Source organism: Hyla sarda, chromosome 2, assembly GCF_029499605.1.
Source record: "Hyla sarda isolate aHylSar1 chromosome 2, aHylSar1.hap1, whole genome shotgun sequence".
In the NCBI taxonomy this organism is placed as follows: Eukaryota; Metazoa; Chordata; class Amphibia; order Anura; family Hylidae; genus Hyla; species Hyla sarda.
The window spans coordinates 385,357,296-385,380,606 of record NC_079190.1 but is presented as its reverse complement, the minus strand read 5'-3'; the positions used below and the strand labels follow the sequence as shown (position 1 = coordinate 385,380,606).

At 42.5% G+C, this 23,311-nt stretch overlaps 1 protein-coding gene across 6 annotated transcripts in view; it reads right to left on the bottom strand.

The window, feature by feature from the left end:
• Window positions 1-246: 246 nt before the first annotated feature.
• The window catches only part of C2HXorf58 (chromosome 2 CXorf58 homolog), a 62,578-nt gene continuing 39,513 nt past the window's right edge, over window positions 247-23,311 (bottom strand). For 5 of the 6 annotated variants that reach the window (XM_056558582.1, XM_056558584.1, XM_056558581.1 and 2 more), the window contains exons 7-9: window positions 22,585-22,814; window positions 20,956-21,106; window positions 247-6,424 (exon numbers count right to left, since the gene is read on the bottom strand). In XM_056558582.1, the coding sequence (XP_056414557.1) occupies window positions 6,254-6,424; window positions 20,956-21,106; window positions 22,585-22,814 (552 nt within the window). In that variant the 3' untranslated portion in view covers window positions 247-6,253. Of the gene's footprint in view, window positions 6,425-17,611; window positions 17,903-20,955; window positions 21,107-22,584; window positions 22,815-23,311 lie in introns of those variants that run through there. The other variant, XM_056558585.1, reaches the window with a different exon arrangement.

Genomic DNA, 23,311 nt, shown 5'->3' with positions numbered 1-23,311 from the left:
GAACTTGATATGAGGATAACTTTTTATAACTGTTTTACGCTTTTAAACTTGTTTTTGGATGGGTGTAACATATCTTAATATTGTTTTAATATAAACTATGTACAGTTCTGTATAAAAAGATGTAAATAAAATTTTTAGTCTTCAAACACATTGCAGGTTGTGTGCCTTTTTCTTACAGCTTATGATGTTTTCTATAACTTTGCATTTTTAGATGCAATAAAAGACCTAAGCCAAGGTAAGTGCATTATACATTGTTCTCTTTATTTACAGTATTAATTTATCAAAGTTGATTTATCAAATCAACTTATTTCCATGTATCTGTAAAATATACTAGTCAAAAGACACATCTTTTTATTCCTGTTTTATTTTTATTTTTTTTGTCTGCATTGTAAATTCATACTGAAGCCAATCAGAGATAGAATTAAGTAGTCAACACAAAAGTGTTAAACCAGAATGTTACATATTTTAGAATAAACGTAGCCTTTTGCTTTGATGGCCATTTTGTGCACCTGGTAGTCACCAGGAATGTTTTTTAGTTATGCTATGCCTTGTCAAGAGTTCATTTGTGAAATACCTTGAAATCATAATGGCGGAGATTTATCAAAACTTGTGCATAGGAAAAGTTGACCAGTTGCCTTTAGCAACCAATCAGATTGCTTCTTTCATTTTTGAAAAGGCCTCTGAAAAATGAAAGAAGCGATCTGATTGGTTGTTATGGTCAACTGGTCAACGTGTTGTCCCAATGTGTTTAAGGCATCAGTTATGTTTGGTAACAGTAGGATTGGTACACAGTCCCATACAGTGTATAGCCCTATACAAAAACTATTCTAAATTTACATTAGGGCAAGAACCACTCAACTAAATAAAGTAAAGATGGACTGTGATTTATCTTAAGACATGTAAGTTTGCAAGTACTTTGAAAGTATACTCAAGTGTATTAGGGTGCACATAAATGCTTACAGTTATCAAGTACCAGACACATCTCAGTATCAACTCAGGACATGGGGAGAATCAGCCCTTTATGGTTAAATTGCTGCCAAAAGAAACCATTTCTGAGTAACAAAAAGAGAATTGTTTTGGCAAGGAAACAAGCATTGGACGGGGCATGCTAGGAGTTGTAGTTTTGCAACAACTTGTGGCACACTAGTTAGGAAGATATGATTTGATTGATAATCTGTTTTCCCTTAGTCTCCTCAGCAGCACAATATGGGGTGTTTCACGCGCCTGTGCGCCCAAGGGGCATTAGGAATTTTAATAACAAAAGCAATTAGGAGTCCCCTCCCCACTAGCCCATATAATGGGCTTACCTTCCGCATAATGCAGAGTAGTTATAAAGTAGAAAAAAATAAGATTACAGTATAGGGAGGGAGTCGTGCTGCTGAGGAGACTAAGAAAAAACATTATCAATCAAATCATATCTTCCCTAGAGTCCCTCAGCAGCACACTATGGGGATTTAGCAAGGAGAGTACCCCATAGGGAGGGTCTCAATGCTTGACAGTATTGATAACAGAGTTAACAAAACTCGGCTGTAGAGAGAGTCTAGACTGTATTCTATAAAAACGAAAAAAAAGTTGACTGACTAGACCAGGTAGCAGCTAAGCATATCTGTTCAATTGGAACAGAGCATCTTTCTGCCCAGGACGGACCTACCGACCTGGTAGAATGAGCCTTACAAAAAAGAGGGTCAAGACCCTCTAAAGTATAACAAAAGTGAATGCAGCCAGATATCCACCTGGATATAGTGGGTTTAGAGGCCTTCTTTGCTAAATGGAAAAGTTCGTTCAAGGTAAACCTTGAGACAACAGACAACATCTAAATTCTTTAGAAGTTGGTCCTCACTTTCTGGAAGAGTAGGTAGGGCAATAACCTGATTGGTGTTCTGGAAGGATGCACACTTTGATAGGAAAGTAAGGAGAAATCTCAATAGGACCTTGTCCTCGAGAAAAATTGTGTAAGGCTCCTTAGAAGAGAGCCTGCAACTCACCTACTCTTTTAGCCAAAGTAATAACTAATAAAAAGGCCATCTTAAAAGAAAGAAGCTTTAGATCTATCTCTTGAATGGGTTCAAAAGGATGAAGAGACAACTTCTTTAAGACTAAAGGTAAATCCCATGGCGCAACCGGTCTAATGATTCTGGGTCTGAGGCGAGACACAGCCTTAATAAAAGATTTCAATTCTGGTATTAACAGAAGTCTTCTGTGAAGAACCGCTGAGAGAGCTGAAACTTGAACCTTTAGCATACTGGGTGACAGACCTTTATCAAATCGATCCTGAAGGAAATCTAAGATCTCAAGATTGGAAGGATTAATATCTTTGGATAAAGACCAGGTCTGAAAAATTGTTCCAATTCTTGCATAAGACCTGTTGGTAGCTTCACTCCTTGAGTGTCCAATACTCTTCCAGAATAACCTCTGTCCCTTAGTAGGGAGCGGTCAACCTCCAGGCTGTTAGATTGTACGATCTGAGGCTGTGACAGAACAGTGTTCCCTGTGTCACCAGATCCCGCCTGAGAGGAAGCCTCCAATATATCCCTCGACTCATGGACAGGAGTAGGGCAAACCAGGATCTTTTGGGCCAGAAAGGCATTATTGCAATAACTGAGACCTGATCCCTTCTGATCTTCAACACCTTGGGAATCATGGGCACAGTGGGAAAGACGTAAACTAGGTCGAAAGTCCAAGGAATGGTCATGGCGTCCACTACCAGCGAATTGTCCGTAGGATACAGGGAGCAAAACTTTTTGTGAGCTTTGCATTGTTCTTTGTGGCCATTAAATCCATCTCTGGCATCCCCCACATCTCGGTTAGTTGAAGAAAAATTAAAAGGTTCAGTGACCATTCCCCTGGTAGCGTCCTGTCCCTGGATAGGCAATCTGCGAGCATATTGTGTGTGTGTGTGTGTCCCTGATGTGAACTGCAGATATCCGTGATACCCAGTTCTCTGCCTAAGACATGATCTTGCCTACTTCCTTGAGAAGGATTTTTGATCTGGTGCCCCCTTGCTTGTTGATGTAATATACCGACACTATGTTGTCAGTCCTGATCTTTACTGGTTTGTCCTTGGGGAAGGGGGCAAAGTTTAGTAGGGCCAAGTAAATGGCTCTCAGTTCTCTGGCACTTTATGAAATTATCCTTTCTGCCTGCTTCCAAGTTCCTTGAACTTTTTTGTGAAGCACATGGGCTCCCCACCGGGTACCTGAGGTGTCTGTGGTAATTATGATCCAATTCGGCTTCTCAAAGTCCTTGCCGTCCTGTAGGCGTGTCCACCAGGTTAGGGAGCCTCGAACTGACGAGGTCAGAGTCATCTTCTTGTCTAGGCTGGAGAGTGACCTGTTCCATTGACTGAGGACTTCGGATTATAAAGGTCTCAGATGCCAAAGCACCCAAGGGACTGCTTCTATGGAAGAGGACATTAGTCCCAGTATCTTCATCAAGGTTCTTATTGATATCTGGTGAAGTCTGAGTATATGCTTCACAGCGGTCTTTAGTCGCTCCTTCCTTTCTTGTGACAGACAGAGGACCATCTGACTTGTGTTGATCCTGTATCCAAGACAGGATCCTATTGTAGGTGGTCAGAGGCAAGATTTTTCATGGTTTACTATCCAGCCTAGATCGTCTAAGAGATTGAGAGTTCTCTGTATGTGACTCTGCAATAACTCTCTTGACTCTGCTAATAGCAGCCAATTGTCAAGATGAGGAATTATTCTTATTCCCTTTTATACAAAGAACCGCCATCATGACGGAAACCATATTCGTGAAAATGAAGGGGGCTGTCGAGATTCCAAAGGGTAGTACCCAAAACTGAAGGTGCAACAGGGTTCCCTGAACCCATACACCTTCAGAGTGTGCGGATAGTCTCCATTCTGAATTTCTTACTGACAATAAACTGGTTTAGATACCTGAGATCTACTATTAACCGGAATTTGCCTGATGGTTTGGGAACTAAAAAGACGGGAGAGTACACTCCCCTTCCTACTTTGGAAGGGGAAACCTGGTTCTACTGCCCTTAGGGCAAGAAACTCCAGAATGGACTCCTCCAGGATCTCTCTCCTTGGAGAACACAACGGGGGAGAAAAAAAATAATCCTTTCTCCAGGGCACTGATGGAGAAGAGGTAAGTACCTGTCTGATACTATTGACAGGACAAAATGGTCCTGTATTAGAGGAAGACACAAAACATAAAAAATAATCTGACTTCTTGTTTATATCCTTAGATGACCCAGCACCTCTCCTGGTTTCGGGAACCTCTTCCTCTATAAGATTGTCGCCCACGTCTGGATCTAGGAGGTGAGTTTCCTCTAGTAGTGATCCGGCGTACAGGTTTAGGAAGGGGCAAGGACTTCTCCTTGCGATCAGACATAACCTCCATGATGATGTCTAGCTGAGGCCCGGATAATTATTCAGGGGAAAAATCTAGATGGCATAATTGAAATTTTGAGGAATGGTAAGCTCCCCAAGGGCGTATCCACAGAGCCCTACGAGCGGCCGTAGAGAGGGCCATGTTTTTAGAAGCTAGGTTGACTTGTAGGGCAGAGTCTACAAGGAAGTCCATGGCTAAGTTGACCTTCGATATCCTCCTGAGCCTGAGAACCACCTTTTTGGAGCTCTACTAACTTCATGAGTGGCAGCAGCCACTAAGTTAGAGCCAGAAGCAGTGGAATAGGCTCTCTTTAATGTGAGCTCAATAGGCCTATCCATAGGATCCTTCAGATTAGAACCGTCCTCGGCAGTATGGTCCTTTTTTGCCAGCTTAGAGACAGTGAAGTCAACCTTCGGTGGCTCTACCCAAGAAGAGGTCTCTTCCTCAGCAAAGGGGTACAAGGTATGAAATCTTTTCGCCAAGAAGGAGCCTCCTCTGGATTCTTAATCGAACTCTTCATCAAGGATTTCTTGGTCTCATCAAAAGAAAAGATCCTATGCCCCTTAGAAGTAGAAGGGGCCTCCTTCCCCTCAAGTAGACCCTCGGTCTGGACTAACTTAGCTTCTGAATCCTATCAATAGGGAACAGGCTCTGAATCAGTGGAAGGGTACGCAATGTCAACCACAGTGAAGTATTCACCTAAAGACAGTCACATCTCTTCTAGATTTTTTAGGCTTGGACTTGGAGAGGGATAGCTTGTCCTCCAATTTCTTAAGACTCCTGAACCAAGATAACCACATCCCTGACTGGGTTCATTTGTGTCCATTGGATTTGGTCTATATATGCTACACTCCGCATAAGGGTAATCATCAGGGATTGGAGTGTCACATTTTCTACAAGAGAAATGCTTTACCGCCACCAGTATTGCCAGATGGATCCATAGGCAATTGAAAAATAAGGAGAAAAAAAATTCCATTAGCAAGCAGAGAAAAAAAAAGTTTAAATGCCTCTAAAGAACAAAACCTAAATCAGAGGAATACATGCTACAAAGCAGCAAGAAAGTGAGTAAATGATAGAGATCACTTCACAGACTCCCAAACTCTCCATCCTGCAGAGAAACAAATGTCCTGACAGGGAGAGCAGGTGAAAAAGGCAGGGTTTAAATATCCAGAGATTTCCTGCCAGAGATAAGCCCCGCCCCCTCCAGGATCATCTGATCCAGCGCAGAGACGAGGCAAGAAAATAAAATAGAAATGTCAGAAAAAGATTAATTATTCTCCAAAGCCTGGCTAAAATAAGGCAGAAAAGTAAAAAAGTTGCAAACTTTAAGAAATTAGCGCGAGAAAAGAAGAAAACGTAAACTGGAAGTGACACACTGTGCACTTCTGGTTCATAATCCCATGTGAGACTGCGCAAAGGGCCGCTGCCCGAGCAACAGCTGTCACACGGGAGCCCGTACATGCAGCGGACAAAGAAAAACTCTGCATTACGCGGAAGGTAAGCCCATTATATGGGCTAGTGGGGAGGGGACTCCTAATTGCTTTTGTTATTAAAATTTCTAACGTCCCATGGGCGCACAGTGGGCGTGAAACACCCCATATTGTGCTGCTGAGGGACGCTAGGGAAACACTGTTTTAAGGTATAGTCATACGGAGCCAAAGCCCTATTCACCTGACTGGGGCAATCAAAGAATAGCTGCTATGTAAACTTACCATTATATTGGGGCACCCATGTTGTATTATAAACAACATGTAACCACCATTAAACATTTTTTAGATCTACATATTGTTTAAATAAAAAAAATTTAAAAAAAGGATCCTAGCACAGGATATGATTTATTCAGTGATTGTACACAGTACAATATAGTCAAATGTCATTTACACATAGGCTTTTCTTATAGGTGAACAGGAGATGGCATTCCAGATTCTTCCAAAGATAGGCTTTGACTCCAGGCATAAAGTTTTTCTGCTTCTTCGTCCCATTCATCATCAGAAAACATCACCTGGTTTGAATGTTCTTGTTGGTCTGAAAATACTTGGCACTTGTGATATCTGGTATCCTGATCCTAACAAAAAAAAAAAAAGTACATATATAACACATTATTTCTTTGATTTGGTGCCGTCTTCTTTTCCCCATCTACATTTTGCTACTCCCATCACCAATTACTGTGAGATCAGCTAAATCACTTAAATGGACACTGTCATTAAAACTAATTTTTGCTATTGCACTCCTTATGGTAAATAAAGTCTTTCTAATGTACTTTGTTTAAATAAAATAAAAAAAGTTTTATTTGCGTTTAAAAAAAAAAAAAACTGCCACCAGGTGTCTCCCTACTTGTCCAGAGCACATCCCCCACCCCACCCCCATCTCTTGCACCAACCTGGGACTCCTGCTGACCTTGCAGAAGTCCAAAATCAAGAAATGCAGTCTGGAGTGCTGAGGTGTGTGTGTGTGTGTGTGTGTGTGTGTGTGTGTGTGTGGCCTTAACCAATCATAGCTCATCTCTCACTGAACTTCTCTGGGCTGTGTGTAGCAGAGTGAGGGAGGAAGTTCTCCCCTGTATAATTTCAGATGATGTCACACCTGCTGGGGAACGCCCCTTCCCAGTCTGTGAATCTGACTGAGACTGAGCAGAAAATACAAAGCAATATCAAGGAAGAAAACTAACAAATAATAACAATACAGGCAGGGGTTTATCATGATGGGGGCAGTGAACTGGGAGGATTAGACAATTTAACAAGATCATGACAGGTACTCTTTTTAAATATGCTCTGCTTTTCTAGTCCTCGATAACATATTTCTTAAAAAAAAAAAAAATACAGCATCAATCTTGTTTTCAGGTTGGGTGTGGTAATGCAGCTCAGTTTTGTTTAAGTGAATGGAGCCAAATTGTAAAAGAACACACAACCTGAGGACAGGTGTGTTGCTGGTTTTGGAAGAAATTAGCTCTGTTTTTCTATTCTTGGATAAGGCCCATTCAAGTCATGTTTCAGGGCTGTGGTGGTGGTAAACTTTTTACTACCTTTTGGCCAGGTTTCCACACAGGTATTTTTTCTGGTGTTTTTTTGGAAAACTGCCACTGCCATTTTTGAGCCTAACTCAGAAGTGGATCCAGCAGGAAGGAGAAATATAAGTCCTTTTTTTTTATATTTCCCTTTCCTTTTGAGTACACTTCTTGGTTTGGCTTAAAAACTGCAGTGGCAGAAAAAAACCTGTGTGGAAACCTAGCCCAAAGGGCCCGTTCATACGTCGGAATTCAAGAGGAATTTACTCGAGTAATTCCTCTTGAATTATCCGCTCCAAAAGAATTGCCATCTCCTCTGCCATTGACTTCAATGTCATTTCCACTGTCCTGTTCACATAGCGTAAATTCCGCTAGCGGAATTCCGACGCTGAATTCCGTTCCGCTTGAAGCAAGAGCATGTTCATTCTTCAAGCGGAATCCGCTAGCAGAATTTAATTGAAGTCAATGGGAAAAAAATTTACGCCCGAGATCATTTCCGCACGGAATGCGCGCGGAAAAATGTAGAAGAGATAGCCCATGGAAAAAGGATGACACCCATTCTCCACCCCACACTCCGCCCTTTTTTTTTACTCGTCAGCCATTTGTAGATTTTTTTCGGGACATTTTGGGGCTTATATAACACTTGCAGCTCTAATTTCTGACTAGCACAATCATAAAATGGATGATTTGGCCCTCCCACAAACCCTCTCCTTCCTTCTTCCCCCTTTCCGTGCGCAATTCCGCTCGCATTTCCGCACGCATTTCCGCTCGCAATGTAATTTCGATTTTTCGGACGTAATTTTTTTCTGCTCGAATTCCTCTTGAATTCCGACGTGTGAACGCACCCTAACAGGGTTGTCAAGGAATAGAAAAACAGAGCAAAATTCTTCCAAAACCAGCACCACACCTGTCCTCAGCTTGTGTGTGGTATTACAACTTGGCCCATTTCACTTCAATGAAACTGAGCTGTAATACCTCTCACAATCTGAGGACAGATGTGAAGCGTTTTTTTTTTATTTTTATTTTTTTTAAAGAAAGCTGTTTTTATTATACTGGATAACACCTTTAAAAAGGTATTTAAAAAAATATACCACAGAGTACCTGTGGCTTAGCTACATAGGTTTTAGTCTAAGGGTACGTTCACACGAGCAGACCCACAGCGTTTTTTACACTGCAGACCCGCCGCTGAAGGACCACTGCATGGTGGCTTTACATGTATCTAACAATACCACAGCGGATTACTGATTAGCACCTGGGTGGCTCCCTATTTCCCAGTAGAATTCCAGCAATTAATTAACCTCATAAATGAAATCACAGCAGACGAGGATTGCATATATCCAATTCTTTTATCCAAAGTTTTCTTCAACTGTTACATAAACAGAAATTAATGGATACAAAAAAAAAGGATAATCACCCAGTAATAAAGTAACAGTAGCTGGTCGATCAGGCACTTGTGGGATTCATCAGCCTCACCGAGGTCTCCTGTTCCTGGCCATGATCTATTGCATCTCCTGCAGGCTGGAAGTCGGACTGCTCAGTAGATCCGAGCACCGACCATTGAATTGGCAACGTTTCAGGAGATAGAACTCCCTTTCTCAAGCCTATCAACATGGTGGTGGGTGTGCACGTGATAGAACTCCCTTTCTCAAGTCTATCTCCTGAAACGTCGCCAATTCAATGGTCTGTGCTCGGATCTACTGAGCAGTCCGACTTCCAGTCCGCAGGAGATAGATGCAATAGATCACGGCCAGGAACAGGAGACCTCAGTGAGGCTAGGACTCCACTGAGATTTTTGCCCTGCAATTTTTGTGGCATTTTCTGGCGTTTTTTCTGCATTTTTACCTTTGTGTGGAATTTGCCGTTTTTGGCCCCTTTTGCTTTATTTTTTTATTTTTTTTTTTTTTTACAAAATAGTTGGGTACCAAAAAAAAAAAAAAAAAAAGGATGCAGTAGGGATGTAAAAATGTAGTTAACTAAATGTTTATTTTTTTATAACAAAATTTTAATACATATTTTTATAAAGGGTGTGTGTGTGTGTAACTTTTTTTTCTCTTTTTTTTCACATTTTTTATGTAGTACTACTACTCCCAGCATGGAACAAGACTGTTCCATGCTGGGAGTAGTAGTACCTGTACTATAGACAGATCGCCCCAGGTGTCAGTCTGACACCCGATGCGATCGTTCATAATATAGCAGTGATGTGGCTCTATACAGCGCTCACATCTCTGCTCTATTCACATCACTGGCCGTTCATATTTTACGCCCAGAGCTGTGATTGGCCAGATGGTTGCAGCCAATCACAGCTCTGAGGAAAAGATGAATGAGCGGCCGGCTCGGAGTATAGTGCAGAGCAGGGATGCAAGCGATGTATACAGTCGCTCTGCATCTCTGCTATAGACAGGAAGGTCACAGCGGGTGTCAGTAGTGACACCCGCTGTAATGTGTCCTTTAGCAGGCACTACTACTCCCAACATGGAGCACACTCTGCTGCATGCTGGGAGCTGTAGTACCTGCATTAATAGACAGATCGCAGCAAGTGTAATTTCTGACACTCACTGCAATCTGTCTATTAATGCAGGTACTACAGCTCCCAGCATGGAGCAGAGTGTACTACATGTTGGGAGTAGTAGTACTTGTAGTTAAGGAAAGATCACTGCGGGTATCACTCCTGACAACCGCTGTGATGCTCCTGTATAATGTATAGATGCAGCGGCCGGCACTCTCCTATGGTCCCCTGCACGCCGTATATATACACATTCTGATTTCTCACAGAGAGCTGTGATTGGCTGGAACCATCTGACCAATCACAGCTCTCTGCGGGAAATATGAATATGTGTATATATATATACGTCAATGCAGGGGACCAGAGAAGAGCGGCCCAGCATCTATTCATTATACAAGAGGATCGCAACGGGCGATCTGTCAATAAGTACCGGTAACTACTACTCCCATCATGGAACAGTGTGTTCCATGCTGGGAGTAGTAGTACTACCTTAAAAATGTAAAAAAACACACACTACATTTTTATTATTGTCGGCTACATTTTTAGTGCTTTACCCGCTCACATAAATTTGATCCCTGTTTAAAAATGTATAAACATTTAGTAATAAAAAAAAGATACATTTCGTTAGGTACAATTTTTTCCATCACTACTGTATCTTTTTTATAATTTTTTTTTATGGTACCCTACAAAATTTTAATAAAAAAGGTATCTCCATAATTTTTTGGATCGCTAAAGTCCAAAAAAGAATAAAAACCGCCTGCAAAAAACGCAAAATTTAAAACCAACATGGCGTTTTTCTTGGCGTTTTTGCTTTCCATTAGACTTCTATGGGATACAAATGCCACGATTTTAGGGCAAAAAACGCCAAACTAGGTTTTGGCAGGCGTTGTGAAAATCCAGCCTCTGAGCCCAAAATTGCTGAAAAAGCCAAAAGGATTAAAAAAAACGCCAAACTGAAAAACGACAAGTGAATCTGGCATTTTGCAGTTTACCATTGACTTGCAGCTAACATCTGGACACGGCATTTTTTCACTGAAAAAACGCAGTGCGGGAAAATTGGCGTTTTTGCAAAACTCGAGGCTGATGAATCCCACGAGTGAATGATCAACCAACTACTGCTACTTTATCCTTTTTTGTATCCATTCATTTCTGTTTATGTAACAGTTGAAGAAAACTTTGGATAAAAGAATTGGATATATGTAATCCTCATCTGTTGTGCTTTCATTTATGAGGTTAATTGCTGGGCTTTACATGTGCCTGCTCGGAGCGGCAATATGCCGCTACGTGAAGACACCCTGCTATGTGCGAGTCGCAGGGCGCATGCGCAGTATACTCGCACATGGCGGCAGCTCTCGGCCTAGCTCACGGAGCAGGGGGAGCGGCCACAATGTGAGCGCGGCAAATTGCACATAGCAGTGTGTGTGCTCGTAGCGGCGTATTGCCACTCCAAGCAGGCACATGTAAAGCCACCATGCAGCGGTCCTTCAGCGGCGGATCCGCAGCATAAAATATGCTGTAGGTCCGCTCGTGTGAACGTACCCTAACTGTTAATTTGATCTGTTTTATGTTATCATGGTAGACTCTACTTTTAGGCCCTGCAAATTAAAGGGGTACTCCGCCCCTAGAAATCTTATCCCCTATCCAAGGACCCCCGTGATCTCTCCTGCATCCTCGAGTCATCAGCTCTCAGGAGCTAGGTTTGCTCTATGGCTGATGACTCGCGATACAGGGATCGGCGGTTCGTGATGCCATGGCTCCGCCCCCTGATGATGTCACGTCCCGCTCCCTTAATGCAAGTCTATGGGAGGGGGTGTAACTGTTGCCATGCCCCTTCCATAGACATGCATTGAGGGGCAGGGCATGACATCATGAAGGGGAGGGACCATGATGTCACGCACTGCCGGCCCCTGTTATAAGCCACAGAGAAAACTTAGCTCCGGAGAGCTGATGGCTCAGGGGGCTGCAGGAGAGATCATGGGGGTCCCTAAAACAATCAATTAAACAATCAATAACAAAAGTGAGAGCTTTACACAACTAGCCCTCGAGAATCAAGGAAGTAAACAAAAACCCCTTTGTGGGGAACAGGTAGAACAGTCCAGCAAGAGTTCACAAATAGGCATCATCTTTGTCCTAAGGTACCAGTCCACTGAGTAGAATCGATAGTCCTAATCGGTAATAAGAACATCGAGTAGGTTTCAGGCATACAAGGAAGGCACCAAGATGACCAGATGTCAAGCACAGATGTCAGGCCAGTGAAGTGAGATCTAATGAGTGAAACGTGGCTACATCCTCTGACTAGTGAACAGCGTTTGGTAGGCTCCCACCATGAAAGCTCCAGAAGGATAGAAAAAAAGAGCAGAAAAAGAAAAGAGATTAGCTAGAAAAAAGAGAAATGGAGAAAGGAAAGAGGGAAGAGACAGCATCCCTAAAGTACTGCTGTCTTTAGAGAGACATAGTGTGGGCTATGAATCCATACTTCCCAATGTTTCAGAAAATTTAGGTCCCTATGCTGGGATAGAGTAAATGTGTGTTCGTATTCGCATGTAAGGTTAACATAGGAGAGAATCTCCGACAGTGTTGGCACAGACGGAGACTTCCAATGCCTAGCTATACATATTTTGGTGGACATGAGTAAATGTGCTACAACAGATCTGAATGTGAAAGCAAATGAGTCCAGATCCAACAACAGTAGAGCTAGTGGTGGGGTCAGTGTAACAGGCAAGCCTGTCAGACTGGAAATAACCCGTTTTATACCTTTCCAGGTCGACTGTAGCATCGGGCATTCCCAAAGCACATGTATTAAAGTTCCAGTGTGTCCACACCCCCCGCCAACACAACTGCGAACAAGACGCATCAATTTTATGCAATCTCTATGGAGTGTAATACCATCTATGGATGGTTTTTAGAATAGCTTCTTGATGGGTGACACATTTGAATATGTTCTTGATGTTGCTAAAAGCTGACTGCCATTGTTCTAGGTCTATAGTGATGTTTAAATCCATCTCCCATTTCACCATGTAAGGGAAGGATTCTATGTGTAGTTTATCTCCCAAGAGATCATAGAAAAAGGATATGCCCCTCCTTGCTTCAGGGGAGGAGCTCCGTGTGCCCGACGGACGTGCAGGGATCTTGAAAGAATCCAACCAGCCGGTAGCCAGTAGACTCCTAATCTGTAAACTTTTGTAGAATTCTGTATTCGGGATAGAGAACTGTTCTCTAATGGATTGAAAATATACGCTGTTTGTGTTGTCCAAAATGTCGTTAAGCGATTGGATACCCGCTGTTCTCCAGGTCGACAAGTCAAGACCAGGGATGCAATGATAAATGGTCCAGTGGTATTTGTCTAGGTGGACATCTAATAAAATTAGGGAATTCCTTAAGGCTAGATTTCCAAAACTTGTCAGAAACATCAATTGATGTTGGGTGAGTCTTGGCCAGGGGAGCATTAGATAGCGAGGCCAACATCCTAGATTTCAAGGAACATTCAGTGCTACGTCTTCTCTAGTTGCACCCATAGTTTATTCGTGTTCCCCGACCACCAGTGTCTCATCTGGGCTAAATTGCATGCCTTATAATAACTCTCAACATCAGGTCTGCCCAGTCCACCTGCAAGTCTGCTGTGGGTCATCACTCGTCTAAAGTATGAGGAAGGTATCGCTATCGGCAAAGTGCGGAACAGGTAGAGCAGCTTAGGCCACAAAAGCATCTTAAATGGGGCCAACCGTCTGAGCCAGGAGAGAATATGCTTATTGTAGGTAGAGAAGTAAGAGGAAAGAGTGGGCAAAATCGGTAAAAAATTTGTTTGGAAAAGGGAAGAAGGGGAGGTTAGTTGTATGCCCAGGTAAGAGAGAGATTTATTTTGCCAATCCAATGGGAACTTGGCTTGTAACGTATTCAATAAATCCGGTGGAATTTCAATGGGCAACACTTGGGACTTTGTAACATTCAATTTATAGTAGGACTATTCGCTGAAGGAATTTAACACTTGGAACAAGGACGTCAAGGACACCAATGGGTCAGTCAGGGTTAAGAGCACATCATCAGAAAAAAGCGCCAACTTATGGTCCACAGTGATGCCAGTGATGTCATTGCTCAAGCGAATTAAATGGGCTAAAGGTTCAATAGATATAAGAAAAATTAACGGGGACAGGGGGCAACCCTGACGTGTTCCATTCGACAGGGTGAACCTGCCAGAGAAACTGCACCGTTGGTAAAGACACTCGCTACAGGATTGGAGTATAAAGCTTGTATGGCTGTGAGAATAGGGCCCTCAAAGCCAAAAGCCCTCAAAGCTGAAAAAGTATATAGCCAGTTCACCCTGTCGAAGGCCTTCTCAGCATCTAATGTTAAAAAGACATTCCGGAGCTTCGTCTGTTCTCCGTGTTGGAGTAAAGACAGGACTCATCTGGTATTATCAGGGGCCTCTCGACCCAAAGTGAACCCCTTCTGCTCCCTTTGCATATATCTTAGCATGCCCATTAAGGAGGGAGATGGGTCGATCAGTAGATTTACCTGGTTTTGGAATGGTAGTTATAAGGGCATCTAACATGTCAGAAGGCAATGAACCAGTATCCATAGCGTTGTTAAATATGAGTGGCAATAGAGTCGGAAGAAACTGCTTGTAATATTCATTAGAGAGACCATCCAGGCCTGGGGCTTTATTGTTAGTGTCACGATCACACCCTATCGGTCCAGCCAAGACGCTAGAGAGAGTGTGATGGTGCAAGGGTTAAAGCCGCCAGACCTATGGGTATCCACTACTAGTCCCAGCAAGTCACTAAATTAACCCTTAGATAAACGTGTTTCACCCGAGCTGCCTTCAGAAAGGTGAGCTCACATATTTAGAGATCAAAGACCAGAGCTGATTAATTAAACATTTAATCTGATAAAAGGTATCACAGTGCTGACTATATAAAAATACAGAAACAAATTACATACAGTTACAAAAATATATAAAAGAGTTTAGCAATCAAGTTCAGAAAAGTAAAAATGAAGTTCTTACAGCTTAATAGTATACCAGTCCATGAGAGTGGGTCTCCAGCTGTTCTTAGGATGGTCTTGTCAGCTTGGGGCACAGATCTTAACAACACACTCTAGCATTGTTGCATATTATATATCTCCTTTTTGGAGGGACTCCATTCCCCCTCCCCTCTGGTCCCACCAGGGGGTGGGGCATCTCTTATCTCATATATGGGACCAGAGACCCCTTACATCCTGCTACATCAAAGAAACTCCTGACTTCAAAAAGAGGAAAACAGCAAACAGACCCCAATTGACTGCAATACACAAATACAAAGGATACACCGTCTGGATGACCCCTCACCCCCAGGTCTTAGTTTATACATAGATGCAATTATAAGACACATGTATGTTTCCATAATCAGGCCTTGGGCCTGACAGTTAGGTAAGGATTTAACAGCGTTGGTGATCTCAGAAGCAGTAATGGGGACATTAAGGGAAGCTAAAGTTGAGGATGGAAGTTTAGGAAGCTGAAGAGAAGTGAAAAAGGTGTTGATTCTCTCCTAGGTCGGCTGGGGGCAAAGGGGGTCTTGATTCAAATTATAAAGGGCCTCATAGTAGTCTCTAAATGCGTTAGCTATCTGATTAGGGGACAACTGAGGCAGTTGCATCTTGGGATGCTTCAGAACTGAAATGCGTTGTTTACAGGTACAGTGGTCCCTCAACATACGATGGTAATTCGTTCCAAACGAGCCATCGTTTGTCAAATCCATCGGATGTTGAGGGATCCGTGCAATGTAAAGTATAGGAAGCTGTACTCACCTGTCCCCGCTGCTCGCGATGGTGTCCCCGCCGCTCCCGATGGTGATCCCGGGCCTCCGCTGGGCTCTCCGCTGTCTTCTCCTGTCCTCTTCTGTCTTCTCCGGTCTTCTTCTGTCTTCCGCAAGGCCTTACTGGGCCTGCGTAGCGACGTCATTATGCCGCTGCGTACGCCATTCCTATTGGATGGCGTGCGCAGCAGCGTATTGACGTCATCGGAGAGGGCCGAGAAGACGCCGGAAGACCAGTGCTGGACCCGGAGGGCACCCCGGAGCATCGTGGAGGGGTAAGTAATACTTACCGCACCACACGGGGAACATTAAGCTGCTATTCGGCAGCAGCTTAAGCATTTGGCGCTGCCGGATAGCACTTAATGCGATGGCCCCGACATAAAAAAGCATCGTATGTCGATGCTGACATCGACATGCGATGGCATCTGAGAGGCCATCGTATGTTGATTTCATCATATGTCGGGGCCATCGTAGGTCGGGGGGGTCACTGTAGTAGGTTTTAATTTCCGAGCCAAGTGAGAACCAGTCTTATTATCATGAAGATAGAATGAGAGTTTAGATCTCCTAAGCACCTTCTCTTAGCCGTGAAGCAATAGGCGTCTGATATGTAACCTTTCAGATCGTAACTGGTCTTCGATGTCCGCCGTGTAGTTAGATTTCTGGATGGCCTCCAAGGCGTCAATCTTACGGAGGGACTCGTTAAACGCTAGAGTTCTACGCTTTTTCAGGGTAGCTCCCAGTTGAATAAAAGATCCTCTGATTACCACCTTGTGAGCAAGCCACACAGTGGTGAAGCTAACTTCTGGTGTAACATTCAATGCAAAGTATTCAGATAATACCCCCCCTAAGAATGTCGAGTGATCAGAGTGTGCTATCAGGTGTGAGTTAGCCCTCCAAACAAAATCACTATGTTTTGGTGATGTCTCCTGCACAGTAACAGACACCGGCGCGTGATCAGACCACGTCCTTGTACCTATCTGAGAACTTTCCACCTTCTGTATTAAATGTCTATCAATCAGTATAAGATCTATCCTTGAGAAGGTGTGGAATCTTGCTGAACAGTGGGTATAGTCTCGTTCAGAGGCATGGTGGAGGCGCCAAATATCAAAGAGGTCATATCTAATCAGAGAGGCCTCCAGGTAAAAGGGACGTGTGGCAGTCGGGAAAGACTGATCCCATTTCGGGGATACGACTGCGTTAAAGTCAACACATACTATCAATGCACCTTTACGTAGTGACGCTACTTTGCGCATTAATTTGCCTAGAAAACGCCCTTGGTGGGTATGGGGTGCATAAACATTAACAATCGTGTAAGTAGTATTATCAATAGAAACCGCTGCAATTATGTACCTGCTGTGCGGGTCAACATACTGTGTTATAATGTTAATAGCTATTTTGTCACTAAAGGCAATCATAACACCTCTTTTCTTCTTCTGAAAAGAAGAAGCAATGATAACTGGAAATCTCCTGTGGCGCAAAGATGGTGGCTTAGTGGAAGAGATATGCGTTTCCTGTATGCAGAGAACGTCAGAGCATGATCTCACCGCTTCACGCCACATGAAAGCCCGTTGACATTCAATGATAGTATTTCCAAGCCCATAGTTAACCTCCCGCAAGTAGAGATCAAGAAAAGAAAGAGGAAAGGAGAGAAAGAATAGGAACAAGTAGAGAAGAGAGGAGCCAACTTGGATATCACAGTGCACGTTTTCAGTAACAGACACTGACTATCTATATGCAGACACTAAAAACTGATAATGAAATATAGTAAATAAAAATAATAAAAAAAGAACAAACAAATGCAATGAGAGACTAAAGGAGAAAGAAAACAAAAACACAAAGCTGTGTAAATCAAATATTATCACCTATGTGGGGCACGTGGAGAAAGGGAGTATTATGAAGAGAAAAAAAGCAGTGAGCATGACACTCAATAAAACAGTATACTCATCAAACCAGGGGGGATTATTACAGCAGTCATGTTCAGGTGGGTGCTACAGACCCCTTGTCCGAGGGTCAGCCATAGGATTCGGGGTGCTCAGGAACAGGATAACCCCATTGAAGGAGAGCGGCAAAGCCTGCATCTTATTCTGGCGCAGGACCAGCAGCTTTGTGGGGAAGCCCCAGCGATATGGGATCCGGCGCAGTTCTTGTATGAGAGGGTGCAGGTTTCTCCTCGCCTGTAGCATTGCCGCTGACAAGTCCACGAAGAGCTGAACATCCTCGTATGGAGCTGGTAAGGTTCTTCGTTTTCTGGAGATTGGCAAGAGCATATCTTTAGTTTTGTAAAAAGTATATCTGGCAAGCACATCTTTGGGGAGGTCCTCAGGCAAAGATTTGGGCTTTGCCACACGATGGGCTCTGTCAATGCTATATTCAAAGGTCTCTAAATTGGGAAGAAAATGGCCTGTCAATTCTTGAACATATTTAGCCAATTGGGAGTTGGGCACAGTCTCCGGGATGCCACGAAACTTGATATTATTGCGCCTATTATGGTCCTCAAAATCCACCATTTTCTCTTGGACGGTCACAACTTTATCGTCAAGAGCATTATGGGCATCCACCAGCTCATTATGAGCTGTTGCGAACAACGCCATTTTAAGTTCCACATGTTGTACCTTGTTCTCTAGAGCTGACACAGAGGATCTGACAGGTCCCAGCAGGGATGAAAAGTCCTTATGAAGCGATGTGCGCAGGTAGTTTGATATGAGGCAAAGATGTCTCCCTCCTCCCCCTGCGTCTCAGTGGGTTTAGCAGTCCAGGTGATATCAGCATCGGAGGTAAGTCTCGGTTTCTGTTTTATAGGACTCACTTTAGGAGAAGAGGTGAAGTGGCTAGGAGACCCGCTGTCATCTCTGACCAACCCCGTAGTCTCCCCTGGGGACAGAGGTAAGGTATCGTCTTCTCCCTCCACAGCAGCCACCACCATCTTCCCTGTCTAGGCAGCAGGCCCCCAATTGTCTGGGAGTTTGCAGTTGTTACCGGCTTTAGTGGTCGGCAAGGGGAGTGCAGCTCTAGGTGTCCTCTGAGCCATGTTTCGGTGCGGCAACAGGAGCCGAGAGTTTGTAGGGGAGGAAGCCACGCACCTCTCTTCTGAGGGGCAAAAAACAGTTTTAAAGACTTGTTGTCCCCCTGTTTGTTGTTGCACTTCCTGCCAAAGGTCGCCATGATGACCAAGAGGCCAATTAAAGTTGCCGGTAAGGTCGCTGGCAGGAGCAATTATCATCTGTTAGAGTGCCTGCTACGGAGCTGCAGGTTTAAGCGGCCATTTCCTTCAGCGGCCCGGCCACGCCCCCGCGATCAGACATCTTATTCCCTATCCTTGGATAGGGGCGGAGTACCCCTTTAAAGGTATACTGCCATAAACAGACCAAACAGAACTAGACTAGATTTGGTCTACTAAAGCCTACAGCTAATCTGCGGGTATACCTTAGTAAGTATCAGAAAAATTTTTTGACAGTATCCCGGCATATACCTGTGACATATAGTCAACACGTGATGTGAATGACCCCTAACCCCACTATAAATAATGGCACAGAAAGGTATCATCACACCTCTAAATTCAGCCACAGAATACTGATGTTCACATAACTGAAGTTCCAGTTCCCTGAAAAGGCAGCTGGCTTTCCCCACACTCTGGTCCCTGCCTGGCGCTTCTGTGATTCAGGTAGCGTGACTAGCGTTACCTGCATCATTCTGCTCTGGTCAGGCTTGACTAGAAGAGGCCTGAACAAAGGATCAGCACGGGACTGAGAGCCTGTCAGGTAAACAGTCGCTTGTGTTCCCCCATCTGTGACTTGCCAGTTGTTGCAGAACTATAGCTCCCATCATGACCTTTTGTATGTGCATGATGTTTGGTCACGGTAGTATGTACCAGTTGAATTAGATAATCATACTGGGAGGTGTAATTATCTATAAACAGGAGGGCGTATCAAGAAACTTTAAAAAAGGTATGTGATCAGATCATCCAAAGCTATTTAATGACAGTAAAAACTATTTTTGGGGGTTGGCCACAGGTTCACTTTAATAACCATAATCCTCCTAATTTTTTCATGTACACATCCATATGAAGGCTTGTTTAACAATTTTTTTTTTTTTTTTGACCATTTTCTGATCCCTATCATTTTTATTTTTCTGTATACGGGACTGTATGAGAGCTATTTTTTTGCAACGTGATCTGTAGTTTTATTAGCACCATTTTGGTATCAATCGGACCTTTTTAATCACTTTTTTTTGTGAATGTGATAATGTATTATTTATTTTACGCTTATGCCATATGTTTTTTTGTTTAAACATTTTTTTAAATGGAAAAAAGGGTGTGATTTGTAACTGTATTATGGAAATGGTTCATTTACTACATAAGGGGTTAACACTATTGGAGTGGTCAAACTCCATGGTTATGGGACAAGATCTCCCACAAGCTGATAAAAGTGTGATGTTCAGGAATCCACATGCTTGTGGCCACATAGTGCACACTTGAGTTGCAATCCGTGATGGTTTTGGGGTTGTAGATTGATGAAAAACTTCTCTATGACAAGCTTTTTTCTTTTTTGTCATCATTGTCAAGGTTTATGAAATTAGGATGATAAAAATTGATTTATTATTATTGATAATAATAATGAAATTAAATTAACAATTCTCATAATAATTAATAATTCTTCCTTAGTTAATCTTAATCTAGAATACACAATGTAAAGGAAAATGCCAATGTAGAACAAACAAATATGGTAAGGTGATATTTTACATATCAGACATATATTTCATTTGTTTTGTTTACTGTTCAGAATTTTCCTTAAAGGGGTACTCTGGCCCTAATACATCTTTTCCCCTATCTGAAGGATAGGGGATAAGATGTCTGATCGCAGGGGTCCCGCCGCTGGAGACCCCCATCATCTGTCATTCAGCACCCACCTTTGCGAGCTCTCCGCAGTGCTGGAGACTCCGAGTGTGCAGCGTGACGACCACAGGGCCAGAGTATCGTGACGTCATGACTCTGCCCCCGTGTGACTTTATGCCCCGCCCCCTCAATGCAAGTCTATGGGAGGGGGTGTGACGGATATCGGATAGGGGATAAGATGTATTAGGGCCGGAGTACCCCTTTAAGCTTTCATCTTGGTAGATAATAAAATATACTTATTGACAAAAAAACAAAAACAAATGGACAATGGTCCAGTTTTAGTATGAAAGCCTTGTGGTGAATGCTTTAATCCAGCTTTGCTGTAAAGGAACACACTGCTCCATCTACAGGAGAGTAAAGACCTCTTATTACCATCAAAAAAAAGAAAAGAAAGTTGTTTTTATTTTACCTGTCCTTCTTTTCCTGGGCAATATAGTCTCTTCATTTTAGCAACTTTAAGGCGAGCCTTTTGTGATCTCCGGGATGTGTTTCTTGGTGCCGCAGAATATAGTGATGAGACATACGCAGAGATGGCGGATGATGGAGGTGGTACAGGTGATCTGTATGAAATAGGAGACTTATTGATGATATATACATCCAGGTGAGTTCTGTATGTAGGCAATATTAGTAATTGTCATTGCTACAACTAATTAGGATATTTACCAGGTTTATCTAGTTTAACATCTATAAAAAAAAAAATTCCCTTTCCAAGAGGCTGTACAGGCCTAATAATTCTCACATCTGAAAAAACTATTAATGTAAATGTAGCACAAATTTCTCACCCATCTAAGGGTTTTCAACAATGAACCAGTGCAAAGCAATACATCAACCTTGACTTCCTAGCCTAAAAAATGAGTGAAAGCAGACAGACATCTTAAAAGTTGAAAAACTGAAGCACAAAGTAAATTCAAAACAAAACGTTGTATGACTTTATTATAAAATATCTGATCTATATTTACACTGGATGGAAAACTCACTTAAAGAGGTACTCCGGTGGAAAACTCTTTTTTTTTTTTTTATCAGAAAATTTTTATTAAACAGTTTTGCATAAAACAAACAACACACAGACATGAACCCCTCCCCTCCCCCCACCCACAAAAACAAACTATTCTCCCCACCCCCACCCCCAAGTTCCTTGTCTGACCCCCATAGTGAAATTAAGGCAACATAACGGAAAGTAAAGCATTATTGGCCTATTTGCCTGATAAATGCCCCATAGGGCCCTTACGGAGTTTTGAAATGTATTCAGTCATATATGAATATTTTATTCTGCAAGTTTCTAAAAACAACTAATATGCCATTTGGTAATTTACATTAACCCCTTCTAAATATCTACTATATATGTACTGTGAAGTCAGGAGGGCCCGCATGGAGTGGGCTCAGAAGCTAAGTTGCTACATATGCAGTGGGATGCAGATTTTTACTACAGTGCTCTTGGAACTCCTATTGCAAAAGGAAGATGGTAAAATCACAATCCATTAAGCAATCAAATGATTGTACAATCAAGTTTTCTAATGGTATACACAACAAATTTAAGAACCCTAGAGACAAGCAGCTCTGCTTTATTTGCTTAGGGATAAGAGTGTAGATGTGGGCTGTCAATCACGCGTGTGATTACAGCCAAAGCAGACGGGACTAGCAGAGGATGGCTCCCTGCCCAGGGGACTATTTACAGGCCAGACAAACTGCATATTTTCACCATCCCCGCAAGCAGGAACATCTCCTAGGCATTTTGAGGAAGAAGATTTTACTACATATAACATTTTGCCATGCGTTATATGTGATAAAATCTGATGACCGGTTCCCTTTAAAATAAAATACATACAAAAGTACCCCAAAGTGCTTAGTAAAACATAACAAAAACTATATGAATTCTGTATGCTATGTCAACAGAAAAAATTAAAGTTAAGGCACAGCTTAAAAAATTGAAAAAAATGTCTGGAAAGGGTTTATTATGAAGTAATTTTAAACAAAAAGAAAAAGGTAACGTAGCTACTGCCCTACCCAAACGAAAGCTAAAGTTATATTGTCTGCACACCTGACTTGTGTGACAACACTATGCTGGCGGTGCTGTATGTCTTCAGTGTGAGGCATCTGAAGGAGAAGCTTCATTTCTTCTTTAAGTCTACTGGACAGGGCTCCTGACTCTGCATAGTCCATTATGTCATACATTAGTGTCATCCTTGGCATATTTTTCAGAGAGAGTCTTCTCCAGCAGTTATCTCGCCCTCCTCGATGGGCTGGAGTCTCATCAACGTGACTTGTATACTGAAAAAAAAAATGTGCTGTTCATTCAGAAAGACTGGCACCTCTTCACTAAAGATAACAGATAAACAGCTTGTCCCTAAATGTTATACATAGGAAAATGTTTAAAGGGGTACTCCAGTGGAAAACTTTTTTTTTTTTTTTTTTATCAACTGGTACCAGAAAGTTAAACAAATTTGTAAATTACTTCTATTAAAAATCTTTACCCTTCCAGTACTTTTTAGCAGCTGTATGCTACAGAGGAAATTATTTTATTTTTTGAATTTCTTTTTTGTCTTGTCCACAGTGCTCTCTGCTGACACCTGATGCCCGTATCAGGAACTGCCAGAGCAGGAGAAAATCCCCATTGCAAACCTATGCTGCTCTGGACAGTTCCTGACACGGACAGAGGTGTCAGCAGAGAGCACTATGGACAAGACAAAACAGAAATTCAAAAATAAAATAATTTCCTCTGTAGCATACTGGAAGGGTAAAGATGTTTTAATAGAAATCATTTTCAA